At 55.7% G+C, this 19207-nt stretch overlaps 8 protein-coding genes across 8 annotated transcripts; 5 read left to right on the top strand and 3 right to left on the bottom strand.

Annotated features, from left to right (window-relative positions):
• Window positions 1-46: 46 nt before the first annotated feature.
• On the bottom strand, window positions 47-1820 carry IWZ02DRAFT_375027 (putative P450 monooxygenase; the record flags this gene model as incomplete). The annotated part of the gene is made up of 3 exons (XM_066764797.1): window positions 47-671; window positions 730-1553; window positions 1602-1820. 3 exons carry the CDS (start codon window positions 1818-1820, stop codon window positions 47-49), a joined length of 1668 nt encoding a protein of 555 aa, XP_066623716.1.
• A 1327-nt stretch (window positions 1821-3147) lies between these two features.
• IWZ02DRAFT_228137 (uncharacterized protein) lies at window positions 3148-4403 on the top strand. The gene is made up of 2 exons (XM_066762916.1): window positions 3148-3506; window positions 3583-4403. Exon 2 carries the CDS (start codon window positions 3593-3595, stop codon window positions 4214-4216), a length of 624 nt encoding a protein of 207 aa, XP_066623717.1. The 5' UTR covers window positions 3148-3506; window positions 3583-3592; the 3' UTR covers window positions 4217-4403.
• Window positions 4225-6609, top strand: IWZ02DRAFT_227323 (sugar transporter). Its single transcript, XM_066762912.1, has 7 exons — window positions 4225-4398; window positions 4447-4646; window positions 4695-4884; window positions 4932-5307; window positions 5423-5725; window positions 5776-5884; window positions 5938-6609. Exons 1-7 carry the CDS (start codon window positions 4317-4319, stop codon window positions 6232-6234), a joined length of 1557 nt encoding a protein of 518 aa, XP_066623718.1. The 5' UTR covers window positions 4225-4316; the 3' UTR covers window positions 6235-6609.
• A 539-nt stretch (window positions 6610-7148) lies between these two features.
• Window positions 7149-8943, top strand: IWZ02DRAFT_432093 (glycosyl hydrolase family 76-domain-containing protein; the record flags this gene model as incomplete). Its single annotated transcript, XM_066766196.1, has 2 exons — window positions 7149-7481; window positions 7648-8943. The coding sequence occupies 2 exons, from the start codon at window positions 7149-7151 to the stop codon at window positions 8941-8943; spliced, it is 1629 nt and encodes a 542-aa protein (XP_066623719.1).
• A 288-nt stretch (window positions 8944-9231) lies between these two features.
• On the bottom strand, window positions 9232-12527 carry IWZ02DRAFT_227587 (Up-regulated during septation-domain-containing protein). The gene is made up of 2 exons (XM_066762913.1): window positions 9690-12527; window positions 9232-9636 (listed from the first exon to the last, which is right to left on the bottom strand). The coding sequence occupies exons 1-2, from the start codon at window positions 12309-12311 to the stop codon at window positions 9520-9522; spliced, it is 2739 nt and encodes a 912-aa protein (XP_066623720.1). The 5' UTR covers window positions 12312-12527; the 3' UTR covers window positions 9232-9519.
• A 606-nt stretch (window positions 12528-13133) lies between these two features.
• IWZ02DRAFT_468938 (uncharacterized protein) lies at window positions 13134-14116 on the top strand (the record flags this gene model as incomplete). The annotated part of the gene is made up of 2 exons (XM_066768670.1): window positions 13134-13504; window positions 13555-14116. The coding sequence occupies 2 exons, from the start codon at window positions 13134-13136 to the stop codon at window positions 14114-14116; spliced, it is 933 nt and encodes a 310-aa protein (XP_066623721.1).
• A 177-nt stretch (window positions 14117-14293) lies between these two features.
• On the bottom strand, window positions 14294-14693 carry IWZ02DRAFT_356116 (uncharacterized protein; the record flags this gene model as incomplete). Its single annotated transcript, XM_066764301.1, has 3 exons — window positions 14294-14394; window positions 14483-14591; window positions 14646-14693. Coding segments are annotated over 3 exons (258 nt in total), but the record flags the coding sequence as incomplete, so codon positions are not given.
• Window positions 14694-14815: 122 nt separating this feature from the next.
• Window positions 14816-19049, top strand: IWZ02DRAFT_448443 (uncharacterized protein). The gene is made up of 5 exons (XM_066767333.1): window positions 14816-15754; window positions 15817-15896; window positions 15949-15996; window positions 16068-17137; window positions 17189-19049. The coding sequence occupies exons 1-5, from the start codon at window positions 15306-15308 to the stop codon at window positions 18911-18913; spliced, it is 3372 nt and encodes a 1123-aa protein (XP_066623723.1). The 5' UTR covers window positions 14816-15305; the 3' UTR covers window positions 18914-19049.
• Window positions 19050-19207: the final 158 nt, after the last annotated feature.

The following is a 19207-nucleotide window of genomic DNA, read 5'->3' on the forward strand; positions in this document are numbered from 1 at the left end:
CGACGAGACACACGGACGGCAACAGGCAGCAAATCCGAGCCCTCATTCAAGCCGGCAACACCTTGCGAACCTTGAGCTTCATCCCATGCTTCGGCTTCGTCGTGATGACGCCCGCCGGAATGACCTGATCCTCCGGCATGGCCAAATCCCACTCAAAGCGGCCCACAAAGCTAGCCAGCAGGGCACGCAACTCGCTCTGGGCAAAGCGCTGCCCGATGCAGCTGCGGGGGCCGTGCAAGAAGGTGAGCTGGCAGTAATTGGAGCTGGCGCCGCCGTGGTTGTTGGCCTTGCCGTTGGCGTCGATCCAGCGGTCGGGCTTGAAGGTTTCGCTGTCGGCGCCCCAGAGCCGCGGCGACCGGTTGATGGCCCATGGCGAGAGGATCAGCTGCGTGCCTTTGGGGATGAATTGGTCCGCGATGGTCGTGTCGCGTACTGCGTCGCGGATCGTCACGGGTACCGTTGGGTACAGGCGTAGCACTTCGTTGCAGACAGCGTTGAGGTAGGGGAGTGACTCGAGCTTGTCGGCGAGGGCCATTGATTCTTGATCGTCGGGGTTTGCGAGCTCCTCGGCTAGGTGCGTCTTCACTTCGTTGCGCAGCTTGGTTTGTGCTGACGGGTTTTTGGCGAGCAGGTAGGTTGCCCATGTGAAGGCTGACGACGTGGTTTCATGACTGGTTTGTCTGTGAGCATCATGACAGAGCATGGGTAATATCATTGAATTGGACTCACCCAGCAGCGAGGAAAGTCAACAGCTCATCAATGAGCAGTTCATCGCCAAACTGATTACTGCGCATGATGACGGAGAGAATGTCCTTTTGCATGCCCTCGGTGTCGAGCTTGACCTTCTCCTTCTTGTCAGCGAGGAACTGTCTGTACAGTTTACGCAGACTGCTCGTTGTATAGTCAAGACGCTCGTTGATCTTCCACGGCAGCAGGCGCACAATCTTCTCGAAGCCGATCAAGTGTAGCGTGAAAAAGAGCGCCTTCTCCGCTGTTGGCTCCAGAATCTCTTCGTACAGTGGCACCACGGGGTCATCAGTGTTCCTAAGCGAGTTGAAGTCGCGGCCGAGAGCAGCAACACCGATGATGTCGAGCGTGACTTTGGTCGACCAGTGGTTGATCTCGACGACAGCACCGGCGTCCTTCTCCGTCTTCTTGGAGTTCTCGTCAATCTCCTGGGAGAGACAATCCATAAATTGGCCCGACTTGGCAAAAAAGATGCCATAGAGATCCTTGATGTTGCGATAGCTGAAGAAGGGCATCAAGCTCTTGCGCTGGAAGCGGTGTTCGTCGCCTTCGACAATGATGAGGCCGTCGCCGAGGATTATTCGCAGGAAGCGTCGCGCGCGGCCTGGCTTTTCAAAGTCGTACGACTTGTGCACGAGGATTTCCGAGAGATACTTGGGGTCCGTGGGTACAAGTCTTTCCATGTTCAATATGCCCCTGAACATGATGAGGCCTTCGTTGGGTATGTTCCTCATCCATTTAAGAAACTCGGCCCCGGGGGGCTTCTTCATAATCACCAGCCCTTGATTGATGATGGGATATCCACCCTGCCAAAATCAGCTCGAGAAGCAAACGCAGGGCCACTCAAAACTCACCTCCTTAGGCTGAGGCAAATGGCGGAAAGGGCTGAAGAAGAAAGGGTATATGGCGACTCTGTAAAAAGCCCATACTCCGAAATTGATGGCAATCAGACCCAAAACAATTGGAGTGATGGGAACCCGTAGATTTTGCTCTGGAATGAGAGCTTTCACCAAGAGCGCCTGGGGCGCGGAGAGCAAGACGAGCAGGATCGGGAGCGGTAAGTCGAGAGCCATGATGGGCGAGGGAATGGGCGATTGAGCTGACACATGGTAGAGGTGTTTGCGAATTGTCGAGATGAAGTATCTGTTGTGTCGCAGCACATGTGACGCCTGCCGTCTTTGGGCTGCCTCGGTCGTCATGGATCAGCAATCTCCAACAGTGCTCAGGTGAAGAGTTGGCGGCTCATGGCAAGGCATCCCCAGACTGGACGCGCTGGGGAGCAAATGAGCTCGAAGTAGAAGCAAAGACGAGCCCTACGGCCGAACAAGGAGCGATTAGGGGCCTCTGATGTCAGAAAGCAGGGTCTGGCGCGGGGATGGCGCGGCAGTCGAAGCTTGTTGCTCCAAACCTCGGTCGGTGTCAGCCACCCGCACCGCCACCAAGGGCGCTCATTGTACGGCCGTAGAATTTCCATCTCTTTCCAGGCAACTGTGTCTGGCTTGTTTTCAGGCCAGGCAGTCGTTTTTCTTCGGTCCTGAATGGTGGCGTGAGGCTCTGCGGTTGACTGCCGAAGACTGTCAAAATTGTGCTCGAATCTTCTCCCCAAGTGGTGCCTGTTTGGCATGTGGGAGACGGGAGACGGGCATATTCCAAGACCAATCAAGGCTTCAGAGCCACCCTTGGCGTGGAGGCAGCAGTATTTGCATCAATTGACTCTGATATCAATCATGTTGACGGCCGAAGAGGTGGTGGGTGGCCACATGGCGCCTAGGTGTCAACAAGGAACGTCAAAAGCACGCGAAAGGGCGCCAAACGGGATGATCAAAACATGACCATACAGGCGATAAGTTTGAAGAGAAAAAGCAATTCTTGATCGTGTTTGACGTAGAGAAAGTGAGACGGTTCCAGTTGTTGTAAGGCCGCTAGTCAAGCTTCCCCCGAAGGTTACCCGGCGAGAGGGCATAGCGCGAAGGAAACCACCCACACGCCCTTCAGCCCAACGGTTGGGAAGCAAAAGTTTGGCTATCGGTGCCGACGTTGAACTCTCCGACTTGTGGCTTTCGGTTCCTTTTCTCTTTTGGCCAGAGTCACCTGCCGGGTTGTTCTCAGGCATGCCATCCACCAAGTGAGAGAGTTGTGCTGTCGAGATGAGCTTTCAGCGAGGTGATGATTGAGCAACCAATGTAGAATGACATCGACAGTGATGGCGAGGCAACTTTGCTCATCTCTCCTGTACCACTCCTCGACTTCTGCTGGTAGAAGGTGGAAAAGAGAAAGCTGTTGAGTTCCATTATCAGCGTTCGTGTCCATCAACCAAAAATGCAAGCTTCGTCGCTTGATCCGTTCATGTCTCGGGTTCCCAACCGCGAGATAGATTCAAAAGGTGAAAGAGCAGGTAACGTACTGTCTCGATGAGTTAAACACCTTGATTGAGACCAGTTGACTTGACAGAAATCCAGCGAACAAAAAACTGTCAGACCGTGCATTCTCTGGCCATTTTCCCCAGAAGACTAAGCTGAAATCTGAGAAAATGAGTCGCCTTTCGCGCGTACCGTTCAATCTGTCCCATAAACCTCATGGCAACTGCGAAAGTCGGAGGGTTAAGGGAGCCAAACGAAATGTCAGTGTGAGTTGATCCGTGAGTTCTACTCCTTTCGAAAAGCAGCCAGTCAGCAAGTCGCAGCGTCGCAACAGGTTGAAGGGTGTTCAAGACGAATTGAATATCCACAGTCGCCCAGTCGTCAAAAGCGCAAGACTTAGTGAGTACGAAAGTGTCGCCGTTGGGTGCCGGCGCGTGCAGTCGCCAGAAGCAGGATCCTAACAAAGCGCTGACAGTTAGTTCCCCATGGCGGATCCCCAGAAAAGACCACCCTGCCCCAGAAACGGGGGAAGCCGGCCAGGGTCCACTGTTCGGCCCTTACCCCACAGACACAGACATGGAGCTTCACCACACCACACCACATCTCCCTCGCCCTTGCCCGTCGGCGTCAACACCAAGGCCGCCTCCTCCCTTGGCCGTGGCTGCAGGATCGGACGTCCGCCGCTCGCGGGTCGACGTCGGATGTCACTCTCACATCATGCCAGTTACATACATGTACCTAGGCTACACGCCTGTCCGGTGGAGAGACGGTCGCCAGTGAGCCGCCAAGCAACGTCCATCTTTCCCCCGCAATTCAGGCAAAATGCGACGGCGCCCTCCCATTGGCCGGTGCGCCATCACCACTCTCCATGGCGCCTCTGTTCTGGGGACCACTGCTCCGCCAGGTTGCACAAGACACGGGGAAATCACGGCTGCGAGTCTCGTCCTTACACCCAACCCCCTCAACAGGCCAACGGCATGCCTGGCATGGCCTGGCTGCGGCTTGTGGTGGTGGCATCGGATCATCTAGTAGCGAGCGGAGCGAATGACGTTGGAGAGAACTGCCTGGGTCCTGCGCCGGCGATGCTGTCTGCTTCCTTTTTATCGTGATATATGGCCATTTCCCCCGAGCCTCTTGGTGTTTGCGCCGTCCCACGCCTCCCCTTTCCACAGTTGGCTTTTGAGGTTTTAGCAGGTCCCAGCTCTCACGATGCAGATTGACATGTTTGGGCGCGGCTTCAAGCTGCAGTTGGCCATTACCGCTGGGTGCTCCATGGCCTTTATCCTCTTTGGTGAGTTTCCTTTATTTCCGTCGTTTGACACTGGCTGACGCGCTGCAGGTTATGACCAAGGAGTCTTTAGTGGAATTGTTGGCAACGAAGACTTCCTGGACATTGTTGGACACCCTGATGACACAACCCTCGGTATTGTCGTTGCAGTGTACAACCTGGGCTGCTTCGCGGGATGTATCGTTGCCTTTGCCTTTGGCGAGGCCATGGGACGACGCAGGGCCATGTGGATTGCCATGGCTTGGGTCATTGTAGGTCGATCATCCTTGTGGACCAGCAATGGATGCTGACTGCTGCAGATTGGCGCCGCACTCCAGGCTAGCGCATTTTCCCAAGCACAAATGATCGTTGCCCGCTTCGTCACCGGCATTGGCACAGGCATCGAGACATCGACTGTGCCCATGTACCAAGCCGAGCTCTCACACGCACACAACAGAGGTCGCCTGGTCTGCAGTGAGCCCCTTTTTGTCGGTGTCGGAATCGTTACCGGTAAGTTTGGCCGCAATTGTCCATGTCATTTGGCTGACGGATTCAAGCGTACTGGTTCGACTATGGCATGAACTTTGTTGGCGGACCCATTGCTTGGAGGCTGCCGATCGCGTGCCAGGTCATCTTTGCCATAATCGTCATTGTCCTAGTCTTTGGACTGCCCGACTCGCCTCGCGACTTGTTCAACAAAGGCAGAGATGAAGAAGCCACCAAGGTGCTCTGCGACGTATATGACAAGCAGCCCGAAGATGAGTCGGTCATCCAGGAGAGAGACGAGATTCTGCAGGCCATTGCTCTCGAAGGCGAGGGCCAGAAGAGTTGGCTGCACATCTTTGCGCAAGACGAAGTCCAGACGGGAAAGCGCGTGTTGCTTGCCTATGGCATGCAGTTCATGAACCAAGTCGGAGGAATCAATCTTGTCGTGTAAGTGTTGATAGTGGAGTGGTTTGAAAAGGCAGGGCGTGCAGGAGATTTCGATCCCCAAAAACACGCCCCGCTGGCCTGGTTGATGCATATCATCGCTGACATCCACTCCCAGGTACTACCTTCCCACCGTCCTCGAGTCGAATGTCGGCATGACTCGAAACATGTCGCTCCTGATAGCCGGCGTCACGCAGATCATGTTCCCGCTTGGTTCCATTGTCCCGGCGCTGGGCGCAGACAAGCTGGGTCGACGACGCCCTATGATGATCGGTAGCTTTGGACTCGGCATCTGCATGATGCTGGTGGCCGTGTTGCTGAGTTTCAAGGGCAGCAGCGTGGGCACGGCAACGTCGTCTGCCAGTGTCGCTTTCTTTTTCCTGTACATGTTCATTTTCGGAGCCAGCGTCAACTGCATCCCGTGAGTATTCCTGCCATTCATCATCCCGCGGCTGCGCTGACACAATCCAGCTGGGTATACGTGCCTGAAATCTTGCCGCTCCGAGCACGTGCGCGTGGAACAGCCATTGGCATCTCGTCCAACTGGCTGTGGAACTTTGTCATTGTGATGATCACTCCGGTAAGCACGTTGTCGATCAGCGATGGCCGAGTCGATTCTAACGAAAGCTGCAGGTCATCATCAACCGTCTGCAGTGGGAGGCGTACCTGATCTTCATGTGCACCAACCTGGCCTTCGTTCCTCTTGTCTACTTCTGCTATCCCGAGACGGCGAATCTGACACTGGAAGAGATGGACATACTGTACACGACGCCAGGCGAGAGCCCAATCCAGATCAGCAAGCGGATCCGCAGGGAAAAGGCCACGGGGATGCGGACGCTCGCGGCGGCAGGGTCATCGTCGGCAGAAGGCGTTGGCGGAGAGAAGGGTGTGGCGCGCAAAGAGCACGTCCAGGCCACGGAAAAGGTGTGAGGGACGAAAGTGGGAATGCTATGCGTGATTGGTACAGATGTGTTGGGATGTGGAAGTTAAGGTTCACGTCAAGCGCGCGGCCCGCGCGCCATGCATGAGGGCAGCTATACCCCGTGGGGAAGGACGAGTTTCTGAGGACGCAGTCAAACGCCGCCACCCAAGCGCTTGGTAGGCGGGCGAGTGGGCGGGCGGTTTAATATCACATTCACACTCGTTTTGGAACATGCGGCCCGGGGTTCCACTCAACGTCTCATCGGTTCATCGCCTGGGCTTGCTTTGCTTCCACGTTGCGTCCGAGTCCCTGTCCCCGAATACGTGCCGCGTTGGATGATTCGGTTGGGCCACATGGCGACGTCAGGTCGCAGACTATACATGAAGAATGCATACGTAGCTTTGTGGTACCCTCCATCACACGTCTCATTCCTGCCTTCACCTAGGTAGCCACAGGCCTGGCTGGTGGATTCTTTTGATCAGCTGCCCACCTTGTTTCCTCCACCTCCTCCTTCTCCTGCCTAGCTACCACATACAAGGAGGAGCACCTATTATAATCTCAGCTCGCGCACCGTTTTGGTCGCTGCAAGTCCATGTGTCGCCCGCTCACTATGCCATTCATTCCACGACCTGGTCCCTTGTTCACCTGTTTCGTTGTCTTTTGTCCAATTACTGCTTCCTTCCTTACTTCCTTCCCTCAACCTCGCCTCCTCGGTTGACGCCACTGTGTGCTCTCCCTGGGGTAAACACCACACCGTTTACCCGCCGCCGCCACAACAAACGCTTTTCCTTCCCGCCTGCAGACCCAAAGTTAAAAATAAACATAACAATACCCGTCTACCATGCTCCCTTTTCTCCCACAAAAAAGTTCTCCCACCATGCTGCGAGGAGCACTTGCCACAACGACGACGACGACGACGACTATGACGACGCTCCTGCTCGCCCTGCTGGCCCCTCTGACCGCCGCCATCTCGCTCAACGCCGCCGACGCCGCGTCGATCAAAGCCGCCGCCAATACGGCCGCCAAGGGCATCATATCCAGTTACACGTTCGGGGCGGCGGGCACGGCCGAGTACTTGGTCGGGACCTGGCCGAAGCCGATTTACTGGTGGGAGGCGGGCGCCGTGTGGGGCGGATTGGTCGACTACTGGGCGTACACGGGCGACGCGCAGTATAACCAGTTGATCCAGCGGGCGTTTGAGGCGCAGGCGGGGCCGGAGAATAGCTTCACGCGAGACGAGTGGCGCAAGGAATTTGTGAGTACTGCGGTCTCTCTTTCTCTCTGTTTTTGCGGTTCGCTGTCGTGTTGGTGTTGGTTGTCGCGATGTCCAACGGCGAGCCTCCGATTTCCGACTTCCCCATTCCTTATTTTCGTGCGCAGTCCAGGAATGGCCCATTGGAGATTGACAAGGGTGCGCTCAGGGCAACGATGACCAAGCCTTTTGGGCCCTCTCCGCGCTGTCGGCCGCCGAGCAATCCTTTCCCACCCTCAGCAACCCTTCGCACGGCTACGCCACTTTAGCCGCCAACGTCTTCGACGCGCAGATAGCGCGGTGGGACACCTCCTCTTGTAATGGGGGCCTGCGGTGGCAAGTGTACCCCGAAAATAAGGGCTACAATTACAAAAACACCGTGTCGGCCAGCGCGCTATTCCAAGTGGCGGCGCGGCTGGCGCTATACAACAACGACGCCGCCGGCACGTACGCGATTTGGGCGGCCAAGCTGTGGGACTGGAGCGTTGGAGTCGGCTTCGTCGATCGCGCCAACTCGTACGCCGTGTACGACGGCGCCAACGTGGGCACCAATTGCACCGACGTCAACCTCGTCCAGTGGACCTACAACAATGCCTTGTACCTGTACGGCGCGGCTGCCATGTACAACTTAACGGCCTCGAGCGATCCGGCCAAGGCGGGCGGGTGGAAGGAGAGGGTTGATACTCTCGTTTCGCACGCTGCGCGCTCCTTTTTCAATCGCCCTGGTATCACCCTTGCTCAGCACGGCGATGCCATGTATGAGGCGGCGTGCGAATCGAACGGCATGTGCAACACCGACCAGATGTCATTCAAGGCGTACCTGTCGCGCTGGCTGGCCAAGACGACAGTTATCGTGCCCGACACGTTGGACACCATCAAGCCATTAATCACGGCGTCGGCGAACGGGGCAGCGGATGCGTGTAAGGGTCCTGGCCAGCTGAATTGCGGCTTCCGCTGGAACACGGGAAACTTCGACGGCATGTCCGGGCTGGGACCACAGCTGGCAGCGCTGGAGGTGTTTGACGCGCTGCTGCTGGTCAACCGGCAGGCGTTGACAATCAAAGGTGGAGTGACTGTGCCCTCGCGGCCGACGACAACGAGCACAACTTTGACTTCCACCACAACGACGACTTCTTCTTCTTCGTCGACCTCGAGCACTTCTTCGACCTCCTCGCTGAGCACGTCGACTTTTTTAGGCTCGGCTTCGACCTCGTCTTCGTCGTCGTCCTCCTCCTCAACAGCCTCCTCTTCCTCTTCCTCGACGACGAGCTTGAGTAGCTTGCGGTCGACATCGTCATCGAGCCAACCCAGGTTTACATTCGCGCCGACAAGTGCGCCAGCCGCGACCGCCGTCCCGACAACTTTGAGAACGTCGACGGCCATGGGAGCAGATATGTCGGCCGCTCTCATAGCCATCATCAAGGCTATTGGTGCGGCAGAGCAGCGGGTCAGTGCAACGGTATGAGTAGAATGACAAAAGGAATGAAAATAGGAGCCGAAGGAGAATGGAGACAGAAATAGCAAAGGAATGTATAAACAATTGAACAAGCATTGACACAAACTTCGGCCAAAGCGAAGGCGTTGGCAAAAGTACAGTGACAGTACAATGAACTTTGTTATTTCACACAACCGACCCAAAGATAGGTCGGATCAAGAGTAGACAGTTGAAGACTCCCCGCGCTCCTTAAAAGGTTTCCACCCATCGAAACACCAAAACGACAGAGAAGCAGCTAGAGAAACGACAACGGAAGAGACCGAAAACAAGAGGTATTGAACTGATTTTCCAGACTTAAAGACTCAACAAGGCGCTTCGGTATTACGCGGCAGCAAAGAGGGGGGGGGGAAGAATGCGAAATCAAAAACCGCAAACGCGCTCCAAACACCAGAAAACCCTAAATCCAAGTCGAAAAGTTAAGTAGATATAAGAAGGATCAAATGGCGCGTGCTCGGATAGACAAAAGCGGGCGGCGCAATCAAGCGATTAAGAAGCGACTTTTCTCTTTCCTCTTTTCAGCAGTTGTTGATAGGCATAGCAAGACGATCAGGCGACTGTCAGATTTTGAGTTTGCAAGCTCGGCTTGCGGGTCGCGGTGGGGAGCTGCTCTCTCTTCAACGCGCGGATGATTTGCTCCAGGCGCTTGCGCTCTTCCTGCTCACCCTACACACGACAGTCAGCCATGGTTCGATATTTCTATCGGAATTTCAACTTACTCTCAACGCCTTGAATGCCTCGGCTCTCTCCTCTCTCATCATCCTCTTGAATTCGTCTCTCATGACGCGCGTGCTTGTCGTGTCCTGCACTGGCCCGCCAGAACCAGCGCCTGGACTCCCCATGCCCATCCAGCGCATCTTCTCTTCGTTTAGCTGCGCCTCGAGCTGTTCGGCCTTTTCTCTGAGCCCGTCGATGACACCTTCCAAGCCTTCGCGCTCCTTCTCCGTTTCCACGTGGGCCCTGGTGAGCTCTTCGAATTCGGTTATGGTGTCGCGCAACTCCTCGCGGAGCCTCCTCTCCCGATCGGTCACCTCGCGCATCTGTAGCTGCGCGGCTGCTGACTCTTGCTGAAGACGAGCCACCTCTTCGGCCATCTCGACGTTCTTAACGCTTAGAGCCTCCAGCTGTGCTTCGACCTCTGGATTAGCGGCCGCTCGCTGGGATCGAGTACCGTAGGCCTCATCCAGCTCGGCGCGTGCTACCGTCACCTCGGTTTGGAGACGTACGACATCGCCTTCCAGCTCCCGTAGCTCCCTCTCTCTCTGTTGCAGTTCATCGCTCTTCTCCTTGGCTGTGCGCTCAGCTTGCTCGCGCGCGGCTTGAGACTCTTCGAGGGAGGCTGAGAGTTCTGCCACATGTGCTTCGGCTTCTGCCACTTGGGTTTGAGCGTCGGTGACGGAAGCGCGCGCCTGTTCAAGGGCTTGTTCGAGACGTTCCTCGAGTTGGGCGATTTGCTCTTGCGATGCACGCTGCGCTTCTTCTTGCTCCTGAATGGCCTCTTTGTCGCTGGAATTACTGTGCAATGCGTCGCGGAGGCGCTCGATCTCGCCACGCAGCCGCATGAACTCTTCTTCCTTTTCGGCATCTGACTTTTCGTTGAGATCGCGCTGTTGTCGGATTTGGCGGCGAAGAATGGAGTTCTTCTCCTTGAGGCTCTGGGATTTGCGGTAGATGTGGGAAACTTCAGAAGTAAATAGATGAATGGAAAACTTCTCGGGCAAGGCGTCTTCGTCGGGCGACAGCTCATCCAGCTCAGCGGCGTTGTGCTCTGGCTCTGCCTCGAGCATCCGGCGTCGCTGAGCCTTGCGCTGTCTGTAGTCTTCCTCTCCATTCACAATTGTAGTCCATAGCTCTTGCAAGACGCTCTCGTACCTCGCGGCGTCGTTCATGTCATCTCCTCCGCCTCTTGATGCCAAGGAGAGCTCGGCCCGAAGCGCCTTTTGAGCCTGGTCAATTGCCGCTATCACGCCCTCCATGTAAGAGAATTGGTGTTGAACACCATTTCCAATCGGTGGAGCAGGGTACTCCTCATCATACTCTTGCCTCGAGGCACAGACTATCTGGTAGAGCAGTTTGTTGATGAGCTCAAGTTGCTCCGGAGGAGCTTCGAGCGTTTTATCTTCTTGGAGGTTTTGCCGCATTTTGCTCTGCTCCGCCTCAACATCGCGCAATCCTTGGTCAAGATAGTCGAGCTTTTGCGCAATATTGGCAGCGCGTTCCGCGGGACTGGCTTCCGTCGAATGTTTGGGAGCAGCATCATATTCTTTGTTAGCTTCGGGGTTCGCCCGAATTATCAGCTGCCGAAGACGGTCACTAAGATCCTCGAGCCGGTTCTCCACAGATTGAAGGGTTTCGTTGTCAACCTCCGAGATGGCACCTCCGAGAGAATCGGCCTTGGTTGACAGAGCTTTTCCATTTCTCAGTGCATCGACTAATCGATCCAGATTCTCTGGCGACCGATAGAAACTTCGCTCATCGAAGCCATTCCTGTCTTCAATCCTTGCTGGACTTCTTGCGCTGGCATGCTCATAGGTGTACGAGCTAGCCGGACTATCCGGACGCGCCGCCTGGGAAATATTCTGGAGCAGTGACCGTTGATTGTCTCCGAGTTTCGTCGGTCCTTTATAAGTCAATTGCAAAATTCCCGCGGTATGCCTAAGCAACTGCATTTCTATTTCTCTGGCGCGCCTCTCCATGGTCCAAAGATCGCGTGTGAGGTCGTCGCATTTCTTTGCGCTTGCAGCGAGTTCCGATTCGCTTTTGGACAAGGAGTCTGGATTGACTTGGCCATTGCTTGTCTGGCTGGCTTTGCTCATGTTCCTTGAGTGAAGCTTTTCAAAACTTCCGCTGGACCCGCGGCGTCTCTTTGACGAGTATAGTCGATTGAGAGACTGAGCGGCGTCGCGGACCTTGGATTCCAATGCCAGCTTTTGACCAACAGCCTCCATGCGCGAAGCCAGGGAGGCGCGCTCCTTTTTCAACGCTTCCATCTCGTCGATGGACAAGACGTCGTATCCCATGCTGTCTCCGACGGCCGTCTCGACCAAGAGGTGAACGTGAACGACATCGTTGAGATTAAGGGCGGGAGATGTGCGCGGCTTCGTTTGTTGGGGGGTCGCGTTGTCTGGTTGGGCGTCGGCGACGGCGCTCCTGTAGTTCTCCTGCAACACATCGCGGGGCGGAGGTGGTAGGCTGCGACCATTGCTGTAGACGGACGAACCACCACCGAGAGTTGGAGAGTCGAGAGAGGCGGCCGTGTAGGTACCAGGGGCGGGGAAGCCGTAGTTCAAAGGAGGCGGTGGACTCAGGGCAAATTCCTGGCTTTCAGACATTCGCTGCATTGCGACGCGCGAAGAGCAATAGAGAGCGACGAGAGGAGAAGAGAACGGAGGGATTGGCGGGTAGATCAAACGAGAGGCATCAGTTGGGTTCAGCGGTCTTGGACGGCGGGCTGGGGTTCAGAGCATGGCGGGGATGAAAAAGCGTATGATGGAACGCAAGAGCTGTACTGTACGTATTTTGGGTTCATACCTACCTAGGGGCTTGGGCTTGGGGTTGATAGATTGTGACAGGGACGATCTCGTCCGCTTTGGGCTTGGCGGCCGCCCCTCGGAGATGCTCAGTCGCCATCGCCACTGCTTCAGAAAAAGGAGCCCCTCAACACCAAATCTCGAGCCGCTAGCTGCTAAGTAGTAGTCACGGGCTAAACACATCTCCATCCTCTGCCAACCCCCCTCATTCTCTGCCTGCCTTTGGCCATGCAGCTGAGCCGCCAGTCGCCCTTCAACCCTCCCTCATCGGCCTTCCCGCCCAGGGACCCCTTCCTCCCCTCTGCACATGCTCACAGCCATCAGCCGTCGCGGTCAATTGACGGCTCTCACCGCAGTTTTCTCCAGTAACAATGCGACCAGCCGTGCATGGCCCCACGTAGCCCGCTCGGGAACTGCGCTTCATAGTTTTCTTCGCTTCTCCGCATCTCGTTGTTCAATCCATCTCCACCTCCCATGACTCGCCCACTACTTGAGAGATCTCGTCCCAGCCAGAGGGAACCTATCATTTGACAAGCACCCGTGTCTGAAACCACCATGAGGAAGAGTGCTCTTAAACGTCATGACTCCGCCAACCAAAATCTTTGGCATCGCGAGTCTGCCTTTGTCGCCGCAATGGAAGCTCCGCGGTACTCGTACCACCAGATCCGCCAGTACTACGACCGAATCTGTCTGGAAGAAAACATGCGGATATACGATGTAAATCCTCTGAGCCCGGCCGATAAGCTCGATTTCCTGGGCGTTTTGCAGAGGCACAGCTTGTCGACCATTCCCATGGAAAACATCAGCCTCCATTACTCGACCTACCGACAGATATCCTTGGACGGAGAAGAGCTCTTTGCAAAGCAGATCCTCAGTCCCGGTCGTGGCGGCTCGAGTCTCGAAAATAACCTTCTGTTGAGCATCGTTCTGAGATCGCTGGGCTACAACGTCTATCTCAGCGGAGCGCGAGTCAAGGAGGCTGAAGACAGGCCCTTCAGCGCATGGTTCGTATTGCCGTGATCCGACCCTACAGCCAAGTCTAATGCTGGTCCAGGTGCCATGCTATCTGTCTGGTCACGATAGGCCTTTACAACCACGTTGTCGATGTGGGCTTCGGTCCAAATGGACCAACACGTCCAATGCGCGTCGACAAGAATACGAGCGAGACCACTTCTGCCCAAATTGCTCCAGCTCATATGCGCCTGGCCTGGAAGAACATCGAAGGCAACACGGATCCAAACCAGCGGCTTTGGGTGTACCAGTACCGCCGGAACCACGACAGCGCGTGGCAAGATTTGTATTGCTTCAGCGAAATGGAATGGCTGCACCAAGACTTTCAGCTCATCAACTATTACACAAGCACAAGTCCCAGAAGTTGGTTCACACAGACGGTCATTTGCAGCAAGATGGTCATAGATTCCCCGGAAAACCCGGAACTCATTGGCGCCATGATCCTTCAGAACGAGTTGACCATGTGCATTCACGGGAGGGTGGAGTCGCAGCAAGTCTTCAAGAGCGAAGAGGACCGGTTGGGGGCTCTGGACAAGGTGTTTGGCATAGCATTGACCAAGAGCGAGCAAGACGGAATCAAGGGCTTGGTGACGGAAATCAAGTAAAGCTCTTGAATTATACGTAGATGAACGGCCGCTGATTGCATTGAGAGCGTCTGCCATGACTGTAGTGGATCTGGAAGTGTTCCCCGCACTGTTCAACAGCCAGTGTAGCCGGGCTCGAGCTGCACCGTGTGTCAACCTCTCCGTACCTTGCAAGTAGACCATCTGCAAACCTACATGCCACGGGTTGTTGAGCTCGAAGCCAGAGGGAGCGTGAGGCCTGTCGGCTTGGCCTCTGTGGTAGCCCGTCAAACGCTTATCGCGGCGCATCACTGTCGTCACTTAGCAGGCCGTCAATCGCCGAAGGGGTTCGGAGCGACATACTTTGCTACGGAGAATTAGCTTACATCCTCAGTCTTTGCGAGTGACCAGCGGGATGACAGACCTTGTCCCATTTGTCAACACCATATCTCCAGTTCTTACCACCGTTCTGGATCCTCCGCACCTGGCCCAGGCCGAAGCTGGTAAGGCCGAACATCTGCAATGGCGTGAGCTTCCATTGGGTGTTGGGGCCATTGTCGGGTGTACGTACGCCAATAATAATGCCATACGGCAGCAGAGCCTCAAAGGGAACGCCCATTGTGGGAGAGAATCGGATAGGAGCACTGGATGCGATGGAGCGGGAGGGTGTTGTGTGTGGGTAGTTAGCCAACGGCTACGAGCTGCGGTCCAGCACTTGGGGTGATGGTCTGTGCGCTCGCTGCCGCTTGGGAAGTGAGCGAGCCCTCTCCGTGACAGAGAGCAAACCAAGGGGCAATACAATCGCCAACAACGCTCTCACCACCGGCAGGCGACGGATTTGGTGTCGCCAGCTCACAAGCTATTTGCTCGGTCGCAGAAATCGCTACGAAACCGCGACGCCGTCCCGAGATCAACGCGTCGCGCCCGCGGCTTCTCCGCAGTCGATCCAGCCACGCACCAGCGCCGACAACCTCACCCACCTCCCCCAACATCCGCCAATGCCCTCGTCCACGCCGGTATATGCCTAAACGACGCTACAGACTCGTGTGTTGGGGCGCATAGCCAACAATCCACCCGTGCGGACACGCGACTTGGCCACTGCGCGACGCCCACCTCTGCATGTACGGGCAACAAGACGTGTCAAATACTCATTTCACGCGCAACTCTCGGACTTCAATATCTAAATCTGGATTTTCTTGCTTCCAAATTGGCCTCGGTCTTGTCATACGCCATGGCCGCCGAGCCGAGTAGGCTGTTAGGCCAGGCACCAGGCAACAACGCTGGCGGAGACGACAGCGATGTGGATGCCGAGCACGAGGAAGACGTGGACATGATACAACCGGCGCCGCTGGCAGGGCAGGATCTGAGCAATGTCGAGGAGCAAAGCATGGACATCGATGCAGAAGGCGAGGACGAGGATGCCGAAGGTGAGGAGGTTGACAACGAGGAAGACGCCGGCGAACCGGTTGGGGCTGTCAAGATACAAGCTGGGCAAGAATTGGATGCGGAAGAGAACGATGAAGACGCCGAAATCGACTCCTCATCAGAAGATGCCAAGAGTAGTGCGAGCGAAGCAGACCCGGAGAGCGAGTCCGAATCAGACGCCGGAAACGATTGGGAGGGCCAGAGCGACACTGCAGAAGAAGCTGATGCTGAAATCATGGATCCGAACCGCTGTGTGTAAGTCTAAACATGCATGTCTGTTACCTGGGGTGGGCCTGATGCTGATCTGTCGGAAACAGGTTTTGCGGACAAGACGAGGAGCACGACCCGAGTGAGGAGTTTGAAGAATACCTTTCGTGCGCAGTGTGTGGGGACAATTGTGAGTGCGAGCCTGGTTGTGAAAGAGTTGGATGCTGATGTTTTGTTCGCAGCTCATCGGCAGTGTGCCCGGGACGCTAACTCTCTTAAGACGGATGATGGTAAGCCAAGCCCTGTGCTCACTCCCAACTCGGCCGCTTTATTCAACCGAGCATTGACTCACCCTTTGTAGATGCTGAGAATTGGCGCTGCACCGCCTGCACGGAAAATGGCTTGCAGGCGGACGAAGAAGAGACACCCAAAGCTGCTCCCCGGAGACGTTCTTCAGCGCCCAAGCTCACTAGAGACTTGTTGCCCACATCTCGTGGGACCAATAAACCAGACTCTCACTCCGTATTCAACACACTTATCCACCCAGATGATCCCATGGATGGTTCTCGCGCCCTGCGCAAGCGCAAGGCAGATTCTGAAGAGCAGGCATTGCCAGTGCGCTCTACGAGAAAACGGCGGCGATCCTCTCAGATTCAGACTGCATCTGAGGTTGGGGAAGATGATGAGGGCTCGTCCGTGGCTGCCGCAGCCGTCAACTCCCAAAGAGCAATGACTACGGATGGAGAGGCACGAGAAGACTCAGAAGAGGAAGGTTCCCAGGCCGTCCGGACCTCTCGGCGTACGAGACCAAGACGCTCCACGTCGCAGAAGGTAGACCGTCCTGGTGCCCTCATCATGAAAGCTACCAAGAATTCGCTAGTGATAGCGTTCACTAACCTCGACACCATCAAGCTCCGAGACGTCTTGAGCTCAACACTCAAGCAAAAGAAGAGGCGAGCACGCGACCGTGCCAGACGAGCTGAGAGGGCCGCCGCTGCTGCAGTTGAAGAACCCGAGGTCTCGCACTACCCGGCCTTGCACAACAATTTTCATCAGTTCTTCGGCTTTCCCGATCGCGATGCTGACGACTCAAAATCAAAGCCTTATGGCGGTATCCTCTCGGAAGCGGAAGCTGATACCAGTAAAACCTTTCCCCAAGCAGCAGATCGCAAGCGGTTCGAAGATGCGCGACTCAAAGCCGAGGACGATTGGAAGAAGAAGACAGCGACGGGTTCTGGCCACGACCATTCTCGCACCCCAAAAGTGTCTGGGCCGCCCAGCAAGATCAAGTGCATCAGTTTCGGAGGCTACGAGATTGATACTTGGCATGCAGCGCCGTACCCTGAAGAATACAGCCGGAACAAGGTTCTATACATTTGCGAATTTTGTCTCAAATATATGAACTCTGACTACGTTGCGTGGCGGCACAAGGTAATTGATGTCGAAAAATGGTCTATATATGAATCTGCTAACATCATGCAGCTCAAATGCCCAGCAAAACACCCGCCGGGCGACGAGATATACCGCGACGGACGTTTTTCATTCTTCGAAGTCGACGGGCGAAAAAATCCCGTCTACTGTCAAAATCTCTGCCTACTAGCAAAGCTTTTCCTCGGCTCTAAGACATTGTACTACGACGTCGAGCCCTTTTTATTTTATGTAATGGCCGAAACTGACGAGTATGGCTGTCATTTCGTTGGCTACTTTTCAAAAGAAAAGCGTCCAAGCAGTCTTAACAACGTCTCCTGCATTCTGGTTCTCCCCATCCACCAGCGAAAAGGCTTTGGGCACATGCTAATCGAATTTTCCTACCTTTTGACTCGGGTCGAGAAGAAGACTGGCTCACCTGAAAAGCCTCTCTCCGACATGGGTCTGGTTTCGTATAGGAGCTATTGGCGGTTGATATTGTGCTATAACCTGATCAACCAAAAGGGCCCCATCAGCATCACGCAATTATCCGAACGAACCGGAATGACACCTGACGATATCGTATCTGCACTCGAGGGTTTGCGCGCTCTTGTCAGAGATCCTGTGACGAAGCAATACGCGCTCAGACTGGACTTTGACTACTACAAGCATTACATTGAAAAGTTTGAGGCCAAAAAGTACCCGCAGATCAAGCCCGATTGCCTCGTTTGGACACCGTATGTCATGGGACGCAACAACCTGGCTCACTACGATGAAGGTCCACCTCTCCATACTGTTGCACAACGCGACGGTGAAGGGGAAGACAAGGTTGCTCCCGAGGAAGGCGTTCAGCAAGAAATCGCAAAGAAGGAATCATCACAACCCCCACAAACGAATGGGCACCCTCCGGAAGAAAATGAAGATGCTGAGCAGGTTCCCGCAAAGCAAGAAGACGAAGGAGAGCCATCCACACAAGCCGCAGATCCCAGACCCCGCAGTCCACAAGCACAACATCGGCCTACAACACCGCTGCGTCGTCGCAGCTCTGCAGCCACAGCTGCCACCAGCAACGCTGCCGAACCTCTGGCAACGACCAACAGATCGAATCCGTCCACCCCCAAGACCAATGGCTTTCATCATGGACCCCAAAATCAACCCGCACCCTCCGTCGCCGCTGCGACACCCGCTCCAAATGCCACCACCTCAGTCATCCCTCCCACCCGCTTCGAAGTCTTTCCGCCCATCCCCGGAGCCGCGGCTCGCAAGCGCGGCCGTCCCTTCTCTTCCTCGTCCGCCACAGCCCGACGAACCGGCACGCCCATCCGTACGTCGACACGCTCATCGGCTGCACAGCCAGAAACGCCACTCGCAGGCCATGGCACGCGAAGCAGTGGGCGACCCGCGCCGCCAACAACGGTGCGGCGCACGCGCAGCAAGCTCGGCGAGATGGAACTGCTCAACGGGCTAGGAGAAGAGGCAGACGCGCATCCAAAAGACGAGTCCTCGTCCTCCTCCGACGACGACGACGACGACGCAGAAGCAGACGCAGACGACGATGACAACGCAGACGACGACATGGAAGACGCCGAGTCGTCGACGGCCGTGCTGAGCAGAGGCGGGTCGTCGTCGCGCCGAGGCAGCGGTCGCGGCAAAGGAGGCAAAGGCATAGGCAAGGGTAAAGGCAAGGGCAAAGGAAAAGGCAAGACGATCATCGAGGCCGTCGCTGAGCTGGACGAAGAAGATGAAGATGCCGAGGGCGACGATGTCGACGCGCTCGGCGAGGACGACCCGGATGCCTGACTATCTAGGTGGCGCGGCTTGGGTGGTGCTTCGGTGGAGACCGTGGCTGCGCCGGGTCGCTAAGGTAGGGTAGGCCTTGTGAGATGCGTGGGCGGGCTTTGTGGGGTTTATGAAGGGCTGGTAGGCTGGGTGGGTGGGTTAGGGTTTGGGCAAGGGCGTCATGGGCGTTTATCAGCATTTTCTCTCTCACCCGTCTCTCCTCCTTTCTTTCTCTTTCTCTTTCTCTCTCCGTCATCACTCCACAGGTAGGTAGTCTGTCTGCCAGTGACGTTTTTCAACTGCTTTTTGCGCATT

The sequence above is a fragment of the Phyllosticta citriasiana genome (genome assembly GCF_038021145.1).
Source record: "Phyllosticta citriasiana strain CBS 120426 chromosome Unknown IWZ02scaffold_5, whole genome shotgun sequence".
In the NCBI taxonomy this organism is placed as follows: Eukaryota; Fungi; Ascomycota; class Dothideomycetes; order Botryosphaeriales; family Phyllostictaceae; genus Phyllosticta; species Phyllosticta citriasiana.

Bases quoted from the DNA above. Each gene is read 5' to 3' on its own strand.
- IWZ02DRAFT_228137 (XM_066762916.1), top strand. From the start codon at position 3,593: ATGGCGGATCCCCAGAAAAGACCACCCTGCCCCAGAAACGGGGGAAGC.
- IWZ02DRAFT_448443 (XM_066767333.1), top strand. From the start codon at position 15,306: ATGGCCGCCGAGCCGAGTAGGCTGTTAGGCCAGGCACCAGGCAACAAC. The intron at 15,755-15,816 runs GTAAGTCTAAAC...TGTCGGAAACAG, and splicing joins ATGGATCCGAACCGCTGTGT to GTTTTGCGGACAAGACGAGG. The intron at 15,997-16,067 runs GTAAGCCAAGCC...CACCCTTTGTAG, and splicing joins CTCTCTTAAGACGGATGATG to ATGCTGAGAATTGGCGCTGC.
- IWZ02DRAFT_227587 (XM_066762913.1), bottom strand. From the start codon at position 12,311: ATGCAGCGAATGTCTGAAAGCCAGGAATTTGCCCTGAGTCCACCGCCT. The intron at 9,637-9,689 runs GTAAGTTGAAAT...TGTCGTGTGTAG, and splicing joins AGGCATTCAAGGCGTTGAGA to GGTGAGCAGGAAGAGCGCAA.
- IWZ02DRAFT_227323 (XM_066762912.1), top strand. From the start codon at position 4,317: ATGCAGATTGACATGTTTGGGCGCGGCTTCAAGCTGCAGTTGGCCATT. The intron at 4,647-4,694 runs GTAGGTCGATCA...TGACTGCTGCAG, and splicing joins TTGCCATGGCTTGGGTCATT to ATTGGCGCCGCACTCCAGGC. The intron at 5,308-5,422 runs GTAAGTGTTGAT...ATCCACTCCCAG, and splicing joins GGAGGAATCAATCTTGTCGT to GTACTACCTTCCCACCGTCC.